At 37.9% G+C, this 16,824-nt stretch overlaps 1 protein-coding gene and 1 long non-coding RNA gene across 29 annotated transcripts in view; one reads left to right on the top strand and one right to left on the bottom strand.

Moving 5' to 3' along the window:
- Positions 1-40, bottom strand: part of LOC110347054 (uncharacterized) — a 116,719-nt gene extending 116,679 nt beyond the window's left edge. Inside the window, exon 1 of the long non-coding RNA XR_015442417.1 lies at positions 16-40. This is a non-coding gene — a long non-coding RNA (uncharacterized LOC110347054). The remainder of the gene's footprint in view (positions 1-15) is intronic.
- Positions 41-88: 48 nt separating this feature from the next.
- Krabd4 (KRAB domain containing 4) lies at positions 89-15,334 on the top strand. Of its 28 annotated transcripts, XM_087189797.1 has the most exons (9): positions 106-193; positions 400-484; positions 2,736-2,774; positions 3,607-3,642; positions 4,400-4,444; positions 6,005-6,131; positions 6,427-6,534; positions 12,887-12,930; positions 14,514-15,334. In XM_087189797.1, exons 3-8 carry the CDS (start codon positions 2,736-2,738, stop codon positions 12,928-12,930), a joined length of 399 nt encoding a protein of 132 aa, XP_087045923.1. In that variant the 5' UTR covers positions 106-193; positions 400-484; the 3' UTR covers positions 14,514-15,334. The 28 variants fall into 28 exon arrangements, with proteins under 28 accessions (XP_087045928.1, XP_087045935.1, XP_087045920.1 ...); XM_087189802.1 differs by lacking the exon at positions 400-484 and having other exon boundaries at positions 89-193; positions 6,427-6,519; XM_021249639.2 differs by lacking the exon at positions 4,400-4,444.
- Positions 15,335-16,824: the final 1,490 nt, after the last annotated feature.

Raw genomic sequence — 16,824 nt, 5'->3', positions numbered from 1 at the left:
ACTGAGAGAACTCACGTTCCCACTGGCGGTGGTACGTCCCTCTCTGGAGCTATTGCGCGTGCGCTGCGCAGTGATGTCCGGTACGGGGGGGGGGTGACGGGAAGCGGAAGTGCTCGACGGACAGGGGAGGGCGGAACCTGCTCATACAGGCTGTTTTTCCACTGCAGCTGATCTTTGGGGCCTTGACGCAGAAGTAAGGGGATGGGTGGTGGTGGGCTTTATGGGGAGGGCTAGCCTCGCTGAGAAGCGTTCCAGTCGGGTCGAGAGACACGGGCGATGGGGTTGAGTGTTAAGGTCGAGGCTAGCGGATAAGCGAGTGGTGAATAGGTTGATGCGCCTGCTTCTTAGGTGTCATGGAGAGGCCAGGCTCTGAGGCAGGTGTTTTACACTCATCTTCAGGGTAGTCCGGTGCGGTGGTGCTGCGATTAGCTTCATTGCAGACCTTGAACAAGCAACAGAGAGGTGGACAGGTGTCCCAAATTACGTAGGTAACAAATCCGACGGATCCTTTTCTTTTCTGCGTAGCCCTTATACTTTTATAATGTACTCTGTTATTTATCATGTTTTTTTTGTTTCTTGTCTGGTCCCTTGTTAGGTTGTAATTTCTGAAGGAGCAGAGAAATCGAGATTTTGTTCACTGACGCATTTCCAAATCGTAGGCACTCAACTTGTGTCTTAAATGAATACAAGTGGCACAGCAGGCTCAGTTTGTTCCAGGCCAGGACTCCTTATACTGCAGTGTTAAGCTCGGTGGTGTTAGCTGAGTCCTGTTAACCCTTGAAACTCAAATGAGGCACAGTACCACATTTTGTTGAATAAAACCTTTAGGGCTTACTCAGCTTTGCCCCGAGGAGGGTAGCCTAGGGGGTGCTCATGGAACCTTCTGTGGTTATTGGTGTTTCCAGGGTAAAGTGCATACCTGAGACCACTGCTCACCAACTTCAGACTCCAGCCTATCTACACCCCAGCTTCATCTGTTAGTTTGAGAAGCCCCTGCCTGTGGCCACAGGAGACAAGTTCTCGGTGGGAGGCAGAGATCTGCTGCAATAATGGCCCTAGCTGAGCCAAACTTGTCTTTGAGTCTCTTGGCTCTGGGAACAAGAGAGCTTATTTGAGGCATGTGGGAGAAGCCTCAGCCCAGACCCCAGAACTTTGGGGCAGAGGCAGAAGGCTCACAGGACAGTAGTTCCTCTCTTCAGCTGAGAGAGAGCAAGGCTGGCTGAATTTGCAGGCACCCGCAAGGACTGTGTTCCTGTGGGCAGTTTGATTCCTGTTGTGGGAGAGAGAGATGAAAGTCTCAGGTGGATGGAGGCATGGATGGGGCAGCTGTACCACCGTGGTGGCTGCCAGGGCCGGATGAGGCTGGGAAGGGCCACATCCAGCCACAGAGCATTCTCCCCTCCTAGCCCGTGTAAGTGCACAGCATCACACTCCTTTCTCTTGCCGTTGGTCTTTCTGGATTTTAGTCCCTTACCATCAACATTGCACCTGCCTCCAGGGCCATGCTGGATCTCCCTCCATCCTGACCAAGGTGCAGAAAGTAATATTTTATATTCTTAGACTTTGGAACTTCAGAGTAGTCCCCAGGTTTGTTTCCACCCAATTCTGTTCTCTCCTTTTGATGCTTTCTGCAACTGGGGCCAAGAATGTGCTTTGTGGTTTGTTAAGCAGCATGGAGGTGAACTGTGTCATCCTGATGCTCCTGTGGTGATTGCTGTGGTTTAAATGGTTATTCTGCATGAAGCTTCTTGCTGAAGTTTTGTTTTCATAACTACCAAACAAGGAAGAGTGTGGCAATCAAAGCAAATGGTAGGAAAGGAAGCAGTGATGGGGCAGGGAGAAGAAAGTAGCTAGAAGGCTAATGAAGAATGGAGGGGCAGCAGGGCAAGTACAGCGGTTTCCAGCTCCATATAAAACTGATAGTGCTGGGCTGAGACTCACCTGCCCTCAATTCACCTTTCCCTCAGCCCCATTTAGTCTCTTTCCCCTGAACCACATCAACAGATCCTTCTCATCCAGTTTGCTGAGGGTCTTTTCACCTCTAAGACTCATTGTGATAATAGATGGTTTCTAATCATTTTAAACTTTTATTTTGGTAGTAATTAATATCCATTGTCAAAAATGAGATAATACACTTTGGCATCTCCTTTCTTCAGTGGAGCTCTTACCTTTCTAACGTGACAGATTTGATAAAGTACTTGCTGGTTTGAGTCTTGCTTGCTTTCACTCATTCATTTTCGTGTGAATCCTTTTTTTTGTTGTTTTGTTTTTACCCCTAGGCTTTTAAAAACAGTTTTTAGCTGATGTTCATGAAGACAGTGAGTACTTAAATTGTGCCATTAATGGAAGGAAATCCTATCTAAGAAAGTCCATTTCTTACAGAGCTGTGTCATATCATCCTTTGGGCCCTCTGCTGGAAAAGTAGAATCAAGTCTGAAATAATGCCTTTTTATTGTATCCTCTAGTATTATAGATGTAGGACAATACTGTATCATACTTGTATGAATGTAAAATATCTTGTACCTGCTTTATGATACATAGCTGTGACTACTTTATCAGAGCTGTTTTTAATGATGTTATTCTAGAATGTTTTCTTTTCAGGTGATGATTAAGAAGCTAATAAAAAAAATGGAGCCAAGTACCACAACAGTAACAGAACTTTGCTGTTTTCTGAGTATTTTTGTTCTTTCTTTTTTTTTTAATGGAGTGTGCTGAATGTCTACAATTTTTTTCAGATGACTGCAGAACCTGGAAAAGCTGTTGCCGCTATTGATGTATGACATACTGCTATTATTGTGTGTGTGTGTGTGTGTGTGTATTGAATTTTTGGAAACTTTAACTGTGCTGGCAACTTTAGAAAAAGTTATTCCAGTTTACCATGTTGAGTAGGCATTGTACAGAAATTAACAGCCATATTGGTATAGAAACGTTAAACCTAATTTTCTTCCATTTGTACATGGGTAATTCACTGTATTAAATATGTAAGGTCTTATCTACATGGGTTTGATTACAGAAACTAATAAATATTCTTTAAATAAACATGATATACACATAAAAAATAAATTGAAATCACCATTCAAAGGTAGCCAATGTCAACATTTTAATAAATGCTCTTTTGGACTTCATATATGTACATATTGCTTAGGACAAATGGGAACACACTGCCCTCATTTTTTTAAACTTGCTTTTAAACATGTTAAACATTAAAAGCTCCATACCATTTTTAAAGCTATGCAGCATGCCCATTTTTGTGTCATGTTTTGGTTTTTGTTTTAACAGTCACCTTTTTCTAGGTTTAGTTGCTTCCAGATTTTTTAATGGTGGCAGTGACCATTGTGAACCTCTTTTCAGCTTCATGACAAATTTCTAGGAATTGAATTCTGGAGATAAAAGAGGTGTCTTTAAACACAAGTTGTACAGCTGTTCAGTAGGGAAAACCAGATTCCATGTGCCGAACCCACTTGATTGTCAGAGTGCCAAGGGAACTGGCTGGGCTACCAGGCCACGTTACCTCCCCAGGGTGCAAGAATGACTATTATAAGGCTGGTGATATTGTTCTTGTGGCTGTATTCACTGATATTGACCTCCCTAATTCTGTCTTTGTAGACCTCCATCCAGCAGGGCAGGATGGCCATGTCCCAGGTGAGTTCCTAATTTACCCCAACTTTGTCTCCCAGTCAACCTGAGCACCTTTTGGAAATGTGTATAGCAAGCTTCAGTAAGCCAGTTATCTCCCCTGTTCTGGCTGTTTTCTTTTCAACCTGTTGGCTACCTTAGGGGAAAAAGACAGATGTACAGCAGTGGGGAGAAACAAAGAAGAAAAGACAATTTTTCACTCCTTCCTTTGGAATCTATACCTCACCTTTGCTTTTCTCCTTAAATGTGTGTTTAAATATATACACTCATTCTGCCATTTGCCTTTCTTCACTTCCAGACCCCTTTTGCTTATTCTTACAATTAAAATAATGAAGATTAATTTGTGCTTAATGTTTTAATGCGCATACACAAAAGTAGTAGCAAAAATTATCTATTTCTCTTTCCCCCCAGTAACCATAGTCTTCCTCAGAGATGCTCACTGTTAACACATTGGGTGTTAATAATGGTGTAGATACATCTATGTCATTTTAATTAACCAAAGATATGTGTGTGTGTATGGTTATACACATGTCTATATGTTCATACATAACTGCCTTCATCCTGGCATATCCATTTTTACCACCTGATTATATTCATAATGGTGTTCCTTGTCACTATATAAAGATTAGTTTAATTCCAGTTTCTTAGTGTGGATATAACACTTAGTTATTTGTCTGTTGGTGGGTATGTAGGTTTTTAATTTTCTTTTAATGGTATAAACTATCTCATGAACAACTTTCTGCATATCTGTTCTGTGGTACAGGTGCTTATGGAGCCTATACCTGGAATTTGGAGTTTTGAGTCAAAGGTTTGCACTTCAAGTCGGCCCTAAATCTGTACTAATTACTACTTTCAAAAAATTTTTAAGACCAGATAATTTCTATGTTCAAGGTTCCCAGGCTAATGAACAATGAAAAGGGATCCAATTCATTCTACGAATCCACTTAAGCTTGTGTGATTAAAGCATTACAAAAAGAGAAAATTGTAGATGAGTTTCACTAAAGAATAAAGATATGTCAAAATTCTAAAACCATATTCTGAATAGAGCATTAATAAACCTAATTGAGCATTGCTGCAGTAATTTTTACTCATTATAAAAAGTTTAAACAAGTTTTGTTCAACAAATGGAGAAAAATAATTTATCAATCTGTCCCCATTTCTTCCTCCTTTAGTTTTTCATATATTCTTTTAGAGATCATGTGTGCTTATCTATCTATCTAGATACATCAGTCCATTTTTCTTTCACCTGTTACATGGTTTATACTTGCTGAGTTTTTTTCCTTTTACTACATTGAAGCTTTTAGAGTTTAGGAGAATTTTGTTTGTTTGTTTGTTTGAGACAGGGTCTGGCTTTGTAGTTCAGGCTGGCTTTAAACTCACTATGTAGCCCAGGATATCCTTCAACTCATGGTGATCCTCCTGCCTCAGCTTCCCAAGTGCTGAAATAACAGCTATATGTCACCACACCTGGCAATTTCTTATTAATCTTTATATCCACAGGACTTATGAGTTTGGTCTCTATTCAGTAAATACATGTTAAATGAATGAATTTCAGTGGTAGGATATTTCTGACACTATGCATTACTTCTATAAAGTTTCAAATAATTTTAGTTATATAAATATTCTATATTCAGTAGTGTCCCTCACCACACTGCAGCTTTTCTTTTTGTGGTTTCACTTACCCACAGTCAACTTGAATGGAAAAATCTCAGAAATCAACATAAGTTTTAACTTGCATACCATTCTGAGTAATGTAGTGAAATCTTGTACTATCCTGCTTCATCATGCCAGGATACCAGTAATCCTTTTATCTAGTATATACACAAGGTATATACTACCCACTCATTAGTCACTTAGTAGCTCTCTGTTTAATCAGATCAACTGTCAAAGTATCATAGACTTTGCGTTCATATAACCTTTATGTAGTAATCTGACATTACAGCACAATGCCTATATCATTCACCTCATTTCATCTCATCATGTAGGCACTACATCATCCCACTATCCATGGATTCAGCCATCTACTGAGGGTCTTGAACATGTCCTCTGCAGATAATGGGAAACTGCTCTGCCAAAATGTGTCTACTAAAAGACACATTACTGAAGTGTGTAGTTCTTTAAAAAGTGGGGTGACAAGGCCAGATCACCTGGATTTTAATGTGTATTTCCAAGCCCTGTGGCATGGGATAGTTACTCTGTGGACCTCACATTCCTCATCTGTCAGGTTTGTCCTAGGGTAGTGGTGAGGATCTAACTCTTTAGTATACATAAAGGACAGGCACAGGATAAGCCCTCAGTGTGTAGGAGGTGTCATGTCCCGGTTCTGCAGGCTGATCCCTTTGTGCTGAAGAGGAATGTGCTGTTACAGGAATCACTGAGCTTCAGGGATGTGTTTGTGGACTTCACCCTGGAGGAGTGGCAGCAGCTGGACTCAGCTCAGAAGAACCTCTACAGGGATGTCATGCTTGAGAACTACAGCCACCTGGTGTCCGTGGGTGAGGGACCACAGCACGGAGTGATGTAGAATGCCCCCACTTGTGTCTCCCTCAGCACCTGCTGCAAGTGCAGGGATGTTGACACCTCAGTGAGCTTGGGTGGGAGGCTCACTGTCAAGTGTTCCTGGTCCGTTTGGACGCTGGACAGGATACTTGAACTGTCGCCTTCTAGATGAGTGGCTGTGTGTGTGAGGGAGTCACCGAGTCTGCCCCATCTTCAGCCTGTGGGGAGTGGACCTTGGTCTGGAGAGCCTCCGGCACTAATAACAAAGAGCTCTATCATTTCCCCTGGCAGGGTATCTAGTTGGCCAACCAGATGCGATCAGCTTGGGACAAAGAGAAGAGGCCTGGGGGGCAGACAGAGGAACCCAGATGAGGAGCTGTCCAGGTGAGCACACACCAGGTGAGTCAGGCCAGAAAAGCAGAACCTGATTGTTGGTGAGGACTCGGCCCCTGGGATGCTCACAGAAGCCCTTCTCAGCCCCCAGACATGTGGACATGACTCTGGCCCGGTGAATAAGCTGTTGTCATACCCACATGAGGCCACCACCTGTCAGCCTTTTCCAGTCTTCATGTTCTTCACCTGGCGTCCAGACAGAGACTGGCTTTGTTCTGAGATCCCATCTCTACCTTGGATTTGCTAGTGACAAGTGCCAAACCTCTTCTCGTTCCTTTCCCCTCCTTTCTGGGAGCTTTGAGGGACTTCTTCCTTTCTTGGGCTTTGGTGTTTTCTCAGTGTGAAATTGGGACTCATTTTCAGCCTCAGGGACATTATCCTACCAGATGTATTGCAGTCACTGTGGACAAGGAAGCTTTGCTAGTGACCTTTAACTTTGCCAGGACAAGTACACACCATGTTCTCTTCTACCCTCACTTGGAGGCCAAACACTGTAAACTTTTACACACTTTCTGTTTTCTCTTTTGCTTTCTTCTCAGATTGTTACAAATCTGACTTGATACTGCCTGTTATCAGATTCCTTCTCTTATCCGTGTTTCCTTCCCACTCATTTTTTGTTTTCTGTATTATCTCATTATTTATTTATTTAACATTGAAATAAACTTGAGAGGCCATTACCCCCAGGTGAAATTCTTCAGTGATCCTTTTAGACCTGGGGAGAGCTGCTTTCTTCCTTGGCTGGTTGATTATTTTTGCTCTGGCCTGGCTATGAAGAACCAGAAACTCCATAATCTTGATCTCTTTCTCTCCCATTCATGGTACCCTCTCCATGGGCCCATCCCAAAGAAGCCTGTTGAAACAGTCTTACTCTTCAACGTGTGGCCTGTGGACCAGCAGCCTGGGCTTTGGACATAGGACGCTTAAGTGGCAGTGTAGACTCTCAGCATCCCCCACCCAGATTACAGAGCCAGAATCTGCATTTCAAGAAGGTCCCAGGGAACCTCTAGGCTCAGGAAAGCTGAGAAGCATTGCTTGTTAAACACACATCTTAGAGCATCCGTTGTCTTTAGCTGTGGCCCTACGGACTTACAGGTGACTCCCAGCTGGCTTCTCCAGAGCCCAGTGTTACTTGGCAAATGCATCCACTCTAGAGCCTCTGCAGCTGGCCTGTGGGGCTCCCGACGCTCTGCAGCTTCCCCTGGGTGTGTTTTGTTTTGGCTTTAATGTCCTCCTGGCTCAGTGAAGTTCTATATCTGCTGCTGATAGATGCCTAGAATTTCTGATGTGCTGATGGCATGCTTTCTTATATCTGGCAATACCTGGAATTGTAATGATTGTGCATGTGGTTCTCATTCCAGTGGTATCCTTAAAGGGATAAAAATATACTCAGATGCAGTCCACCCTCCTGAGTCACAGTGCCCTTATTTTCAAAGCTACATTCTATTAAAAGGTGTACACATGTTCAGCCCCAAAATGCAGAACAGTATAGAATGAAAATTAATCTGAGAGGTATTCCCAGCCAATACTTCCAAGGGCAGCCTGTTAAACTTTCTACAGTATTTTCAGTCCTGGTGAACACGTCCATGGGCCTACAAAATGCTTTTATACTTCCATTTCTTGAATTCAGTTTTATATATCCTATATGAATAATAGAGTTTTGGCTTACCCTTTGACTGACCTCTCCTCAGCTCTTCATATTTGTTAAATTCTTTTTATTTCCTTTATTGTTATGTTTTTAAGTTTAATATAGCCTCTATTTTCTCATTCCATGTGGTAACTAAAAAATCTAGCTAAGTGCCCATAGCTTTTTTCACTATCTAGAACACAAATCCTTAAAGATCAGAGCACAACTTGTTCTAATTCACCCCAGTGTCAGGCTGGTGGAAGCCATTCAATAAATACTGCATTAATTGTTTTGGACCTGGTCAGAGGAAGGTTTGTTATACATCCACGTGCAAGTGGCTAAGTGTATGGCCCTTGGAACCACACAACCTGTGTTCAAATTCTGGCCACTTCTCTGTCATCTGAACACATTGCTTTGCTTCTGTCCACCTATTATGGAATGAAGCTAATGATAAACCTTAATGATTTTCAGAAGTTAATGAGTTGCTGTATGTAAAACACCTAAAAGGGTTCCTGGCATAAAGAAAGCTCTGAGGAAGTTATCTCTTTTTTTGTATGCACATGGAAGGGTTTTTTTTCATGTAATGATTGTTAACTAGGAGATGTATTACTTGTGGAACTCTCAGAATACTCATGAGAGGACCCTACTCCTAGAAATTGTTTCAGAAAGCCTAGTGGGGGCCAGGTTATGTGTAGTTTGAGTAACATTCTAGAAAGTCTCATGCCCATGCCTAATTAAGATACTCTGCTTGAAATAACTGAGGAGAGAGATTCCAAAGAAATGGGAGAATACTGCAAGACCATCATCCAGGAGCATGGAGACTCTTTCCTAGACAACACTCTGAAATCCTGGGGTAGAACCAGAAAAGCAACTTCAATTTCTGCCCCATTGCTCCATACTTAAATCTCTTTCATGGACTGTGATTTTCCTCATCCATGAATGAACTCTGGCATTTCCCTGGTCATTCTGAGACAAAAGTCTTCTAGGGACCGTTCATCTCATGAATAACCTCATTGTAGTAATAATAACTGTCCAATTTTATGTAGTAATGCAAACTCTGAAACTTATTTGAAGTTTGTTGATCTTTTTTACAGAAACAACTTTTGCCTTATTAATTTTGCTGTTTCTCTTCTGTTTTGTTGGTATGTCTTTTTATTTCTCTTTTCTACTTAGTTTGGATTTACATTGCAGTTATTCACCTAGCTTTTTTCCTCAACATTTTATTAGGAAAAGTTTCATAGAGAACAAATAAAAGTTATAGATTGGAGGGCCATATAATACCTCCACTTAGATTCAACAATGAACATTTCACTATATTTTTCTCCTGTATGTCTTATCTGCCAATTTCTGTCATTCCATCAATTCACCCTAAGCTTTTTGCAATGCATTTTAAAGTAATTTTCAAAGATCAGTATTCTTCACCCCTAATACCTCCATGGGCATATCATTAAGACTTCAGTGTTTGTTAGTATTTTATCATTGCACATATGAGGTATTTTGGCACAATGTATTCTTTGGTTATATGTGTGGTAATATTCTAGCATAATTCCCTATATGTATTTTCTTTGTTCATCATATATATGCTGATGTTACTGTGTTGCTTTTTTAGAGTGAGATTTATTGAAGTATGATGGACATACCATGAAGTTCCCCTTTTCTAGGTTCATGTAACCACAACCACAATCAAAATATTGAACATTTTCATCAGTCCCCAAACCTCTTTGTTTCTTTTTATAATTAAACATCTCTCTCCATCCCAAACATCATCTCTTTTCCTTCTAGTTTAGTTTTTTCTCCAGTAGCATATAAATGAGTCATAAATGACTTCTTTCACTTACTTTAATGCTTTTTAGGTTCATCCATGTTGTGGCATGTATCAGCACTTTGCTCCTTTTTTATCTGAGTAGTGTTCCAGTTTGTTTGTCAGTGGACCAGTTAAAGCACATTTGAATTGTTCCTGTTTTTGGTTATTTTGAATGAAGCTTTATACAGGTACTGTATTTGTATGGACCTATATTTTCATATATTTTGGGTAATTATCTAGACTGGGATTGCTTAGTCAAATGGTAAGCATATGTTTAACTTTGTAAGACATTGCCAAACTATTTTCCAATGTGACTATATACTATTTTGTTTCCTCACCAACAGCACACCTTTATAGTATGGGTGTAGGAGGATTGCCTTGTGATTCAAATTTGCATCTCTGTAATAATTAGTGATGTTGAGTATGTTATCATGTGCGAATTTGCCATTTGTATATCTTCTGTGGTTATCTGTTGTGATGTTTGTTATTAAATTGTGGGAGTTCTTCATATATTCTCTTATAAGTCCTTAGCACCTGTGTGTTTTCCAATTACTTATTCCTGGGCTATGGCTTGTTTTAAAATTCAAAAACCATGTTTTTATTTTTTAATGAAATTCAGTTTATCAAATTTTTCTTTTATGCTCATACATTTTGTGTCCTGTGTAACAAATCTCTAACCAGGATAACAAAATTTTTTTCATATTTTCTTCCAGGAGATCTATTTTAGTTCTTATAGACTTAAAATGAGTTATTTTTATATCTGGTGTGAGGTAAGGATCAATATTCCTTTATGTCATTTTTTGTATATGCATTTCCAATTGTGCCAGTAACATTTTTGAAAAGGCTATTCTTAATTTACTTTGTAATTCTTTTTGAAAATTATTTGAACACATGTCAATCTGTATGCCACTACCACACTGTCTTAATTATAGCCTTTTATTAAGTGCTTAAATTGGGTAGTAGGAGTCCTCTAACTTTGTTTTTCTTTTCATAATGTTTTGGCTATTTTAGGTCCTTGATATTTCTTATAAACTTTAGAATCAGCTTTCCAACTTTTGCAAAAAAACCTGTAAAGGATTTTGTTTGAGATCGCATTGACTCTGTGGATCACTGATATGCTAACAATATTGAGTCTTCTAATTCATAAATTGGGTATATCTCTCCATTTAGGTCTTTTAAATTTTATCTCAGTAATATTTTGCAGTTTTGAATGGACAGGTCTTACAATATTTTAATCTACCCCTGTGTTTTATGTTCTTATAAGGTAATTGAATTGTGTGTATGCACATATACTTGTTTTAGTTTCACATTGATTAATTCAAGTTTTTGGATATACAGTTGATTTTTCTGTGTTGCTTTTGTATTCTGGGACCTTTCATAGCTCACATATTAGTACTAGTAGCTCTTTTATAGATGGCTTGACATTTTATACATAAATAATCATGTAGTTGTGAATAAGAACAGTTTCTTTTTTTTTCTTTCCAATTTGGATGCCCTTGCTTCTTTTTCTTGCCTTATTGTACTTCTAATATCTTCAATATAATGTTGACAAGGAGTAGGGAAGACAACATACTTGCCTTGATCCTAATCTTAGGATAAAAACATTTACTTTCTTACCATTGAGAAAATTTTACTTGTACGTTTTTTCATAGATGGCCTATTAAGGGTTGAGGATGTTTCCTTCCAATCCTGGCTTTCTGGGAGTTTATCATGAATGTTGCACATGCTTTTTATGGATCAATTGATATTATTGTGTTTTTCCTCCTTTAGACTACTGCATTTTATGTAATTATTGATATTGGATTTTGGCCTATTAGTATTTCTTTTCTGTTTGTACCCCTTTGTCTTTTTTGTTGTTGTTATTCTGCTTCCCCCCATTGTTCTTCTCTTTGGAATATTTTACTATTTTTTAAATTTTTCTTTTTAATTTTTATATAATTGTAGATTTTAATGCACTTGTCAGAAATACTATAGAGACCTCAAGTACCCTGATCCGGTTTCCCACAATGGTGACATCTTGAAAGACTATAGTACAAATCACAGCAAGGGCACTGACATTGGGTAAAGTCAAGATACATAACATGTTTCCATCACTACAAGGATCACTGTTACTGTCATTTTATAGCCACAACCATTCCCTCCCACTTCAGCTTTTAAACTCTGGCCACTACTAATTTGTTCTCCATTTCTATGTCATTTCAAGAATATTATATGATGGGGTTATACGGTATGAAACTCTATGGGTTTGGGTCTTTTCACTCAGCATAATTCTCTGGAGATTCATCCTGTTGTGTATACCGATAGTGTCTTCCTTTTAGTCACCGAGCAATAATTCACCAAATGGTGTACCACACTTTGTTTAACCATTCACACTTTCAAGGACATTTCTGTTTTCAACTTTGTTGGTTTCCATTCTGACTTTTATATTGTACTGCTTGATCTTTCTTCATTTCTAATATAATGCATTCAGTTCTGTAAATGTCTCTCCAAACACTGTTTTCACTATGTCCCACAAGTTTTGTCATATTTTCATTTTCATTTTGTTCAAAATACTTTAAACTTCTTTTACAACTTTTTAGAAGTAAGTATATAAATTTCCAAATATTTGGGATTTTACAAGTGTCTTTGTCTGACAGATTTCTGGCTTAATACTGTTATTGTATATAATATGATTTCTTACAAGTTTGTCACAATTTAAGACCCAGAATGGGCTTACGGTGAATGTTTCCTATGTACTTGAAAAGAATGTGTATTTTGCTGTTGTTGGATGCAGTTTTTTAATTAATGTCAATTAGATGGAGTTGGCTGATAGTGCTGTTCACTTTACCTATATCCCTGTTGGTTTTCTGTCTACTTGTTCTATCAATTATTGACAGAAAGAGTGTTGAAGTCTCCAACAATAATTGTGGATTTGTCTGTTTCTCTTTCAGATGTATCCATTTTTGCCTCATGTATTTTGAAGTGCTGTTATTAGGTACATACACTTTTAGGATTGTTATTTCTTCTTGGAGAACTGACCATTTTATCATTTTGTAATGTCGTTCTTTGTTCCAGAAAATCTTTCTTGTTCTTAAGTCATTGTCTGAAATTAATGTAGTTATTCCAGCTTTCTTTTGGCAAGGATTTCATGGGTATATATCCATCCTTTTACATTTTTTAAATTAATAGACTTTTTAATAATAGTTTGATTGACAGAATAGACTAGCTAATATAAAAAGTTTCCTTATACCCCTCTCTTTCCCCCTCCGTGTTTCCCCAAGTAATAACATCTTACATTAGTATAGTATACTTGTTACAATTTAAGTATGAATGTTGATACATTATTATTAACTAAAGTCCATATTTTACATTAAGGTTTAATCTTTGGGTTTAGTTTTATGGGTTTCAGCAAATGCATAAAAATCCACTATTGTGTCATACATAATTTCACTACTTACAAATCCCCTGTGCTTCCCCTTTCATCCTTTTTCACCTTCCTCCCAGCAAGCTCTTTTTGCTATCTCTATAGTTTTGCCTTTCCCAGAATGTCATGTAGTTCAAATCATACAGAATATAGCCTTTTCAGACTGGCTTCTTTCAAATAGCAGTATACATTTAAGTTTCCTCCATGTCTATCCATGGCTTGATAGTGCATTTCTTTTTATTGCTAAATAATATTCCATTGTATGGATGTACCGCTTTGTTTATCCATTCACCTATGGGAGGACATTTGGCATCCTGGTTGCTTCCAGTTTGGGGCCATTATGAATAAAGCTGCTATAAACATCCATGCGTAGACTTTTCTGTGGACATAAGTTTTCAACTCATTGTGGTTCATTTCCTTTTGAAATTTACAATTTTGACTGTGAACTCCTTTTCAATGAGAGTTCTTTTCCATAGAAATTCTGTGTACTGTAAGCTATAAAAGCATCACTGCAGAACTATTTAGATGGGGGGCTGACCGACTTCACTAATGCAGGACCAATTTTTAGGTGAATTTATCAACTTTGGGGGTTTTAGATTATATTTAAAATGTGCATTTGGAATGTATTCCCACATACTTTACAAGCCTAGAGTTCTGATTTCTTAAGTAACTCCTGATTCTTCTTACCATTTTCCTTATCTAATGGGTGCCATCTTTCTAATTCCTATGTTACAAAAAGAGATGGTCTTTGTGACTTCCAGCTTTAAACTGATAGCTCAGTTTTCTGCACATTTTTACCCTATAGTCTGGAATTCACTCCACATTCATGATAAGAGCTTTAGTATCTCAACTGCAAAGTCATACAGATTCAGTTTTTATTTACCCCCCAATTTAAATTTCCTCTTCATTTTTGTCACATAATACATTTATTTTCTTGATTTTTGAGCTGGACTGCATATTACATTATTTTTTTTAACTTGGGCTAGCATTTGTTTGCACTTGCAGTCAGGAAAGATGGGGTGGTGGGACATGGAGAGGATCCATCCACATCAACTTAATTCATGTTGATAGTATTTCACCACGTGACATTTAGGGCTTAATGTCATAATATGGTAGACTTACAAGTTTGATGATTCATCATATCTTTTCCCTAGAAGTCTGGCAAGTTGATGGGTGGATAGATAACGACAAGGAAAGCCAAGACAACCCCCCATGACAAGCTGCATTCAGAGACAAGGAAATACTGAAGGATGAAAGGGGCTACGAATGCAGAACGTGCAGAAAAATCATGTATCTGAGCACAGACTTTGTCTATATAAGACAAAGACTCCCTAAATATCATTCATGGAGAAGGTACTCAACATAATTTAAACTTTCTTAGTCAAAACAAAAGCTATGTAAGAAAGATAATGGGTGTAAGTCATATTGAAAATTATGCCTCCACTCTAATCTTGATAAAGCTAAACCTGCAGAGAAATTCTTTGAAACCCATCAACAAGGAAAAACTCTCCACCATAAGGAAGCTTTTAATCAAAGGTAGAGAATTCAAGGTGGAGAGAAACTCTATGAATGTGGGAAGATATTTATCCAGAAAGCATGCCTTGTGCATCAAAGAAGTCACACTGGAGAGAACCCTTATGAAAGCTTCAGCCAAAAGTCAACCTTTGGACGCACAGAATTGAAAAGCCCTACGAATGCAATGAATGTGGGAAAATCTTTATCCAGAAGGCACCACTCATTAAACATTAAAAGATTCATACAGGGGAGAGACTTTAAAAGTATTAAATGTGGAAAATCTTTCAGTGTAAGATCAACTCTCATTGTACAACTCAGAACTCCCACAGGAGAGAAGTCCTGTGAATGCAGAGATTGTGGCAAAGCCTTCAAGGGAAAGACCTCTCATTAAACATCAAAGAAGTCATTTAGGAGATAAAATGTAAAACCCATGAATAAACCTTTAAGTAAGAGAACTGTCCATTAGTTATATGTTGTCATAGTGTGCATCCAACAATTCATTCAAAATAATTTTGTAAACCATGAGTCAGCCTTCAAAGAATTGCTCAGCCTTCATTAGATTTAGGAAAACTTAATGTTATAATATTCAAAACATGGAATAAACATAAATTCTTCACTCAGAAGTTGTAATATACTATTTATTAAAGAATTTTATGGAGGGTCAAAATCATAAATGTAGTAAATGTATAATGCCTTTGAAAAGTTTAATGTCATTTTATATCAGCACTTATGTTCAGGAGACTATTAAGTTGAAGAGCCAAGCTTTCCTAGGTATTGTGAGGAAGATCATATCCCAGATATGGCATACATTTTCTAGACAAGATCACAATTTTATTAAATAATTATATATTATAAACATTATTTTTGCGGAATAGGTTATAAAGCTTTTAAAGGTATAAATATACCAGAAGGACAGAGGAAAAACAATAATTATAATTGCTAGGTCAACCTACCAGATTAGCCTGTAATAGAGAATCTCTAAATAGATTAGTTTGAAAAAGGATGAGCAAGCAGGATTCCCCCCTCCAAAGGAAATCAAGCAGGAGATCTTCTACATGCATTTTATCATCAGTGCAAATGTACAAATATAGAGAAAGGTCATATCCTTTTGGGAGGCTTTGCTTGGAACAGTGGTCAGAATTATTATATTCTGTCTTAAGTAATTTATGATAGGACAATAGCTTCATTGTTTTTAGGAAAGATCCTATAAAACAATGTTAAAAAATTATGAGCAATTTGAATATCTAATGGTATATGAGTAATGATTCGTTCATAATTTAGTATGTTGCCATTAATCAAGAATTTTGGAAATAAGATGACAAAATTGTGCTTCATGATCTGTCTTATAAAATGACAGAGTATGCACCATTATGATTTCAGTATCTCTGGGTTGTGGGAATATAGGCAAATTTTTTATTTATAGAATTATATATGAATGTATTCCATTTATATCTATTTTGTGTTTATCTTCACATGTATCTATGTAGAGACATCCATAGAAAAAAGCTAGGAAGAAAAATATATCCTATTAAGGGTGGTTATATATGTACATTGGAATTACTGGATTTTAAATTTGATTATAATCTCCAGATTATACTCCCAGAAAGTACCAATAAGAATTACTTAAAATAACTTGAATAGGTTTTTCATATTTTTTTGTCTCTACCTACTTTTCTATTCAGTTGTATTTTCGATATATGACACTCTCTATTCTGTGCTGCTCATCGCACTTTGACATATCTACATATTACTTTCCCTTGTGATTGTTTGATCTCATTGTTAGAACATTTCATACACCTTTGAGAGTGGAAATCTTATGATTTATTTTTTTTTGTTTTGTTTTTCTTTTGTTTTTGTTTTTGTTTTTTTTTTTTGGTACTGGGGATCGAACTTGGGTCCTTGCGCTTGCGCAGCAGTCGGCAAAACCACTGTGGGAAATCTTATGATTTA

The sequence above is a fragment of the Heterocephalus glaber genome, unplaced genomic scaffold, assembly GCF_053883595.1.
Source record: "Heterocephalus glaber isolate CG9 unplaced genomic scaffold, H.glaber_assembly_v1.0 deba00001547, whole genome shotgun sequence".
Lineage (NCBI taxonomy): Eukaryota > Metazoa > Chordata > Mammalia > Rodentia > Bathyergidae > Heterocephalus > Heterocephalus glaber.
This window is presented reverse-complemented; position numbering and strand designations above follow the sequence as displayed.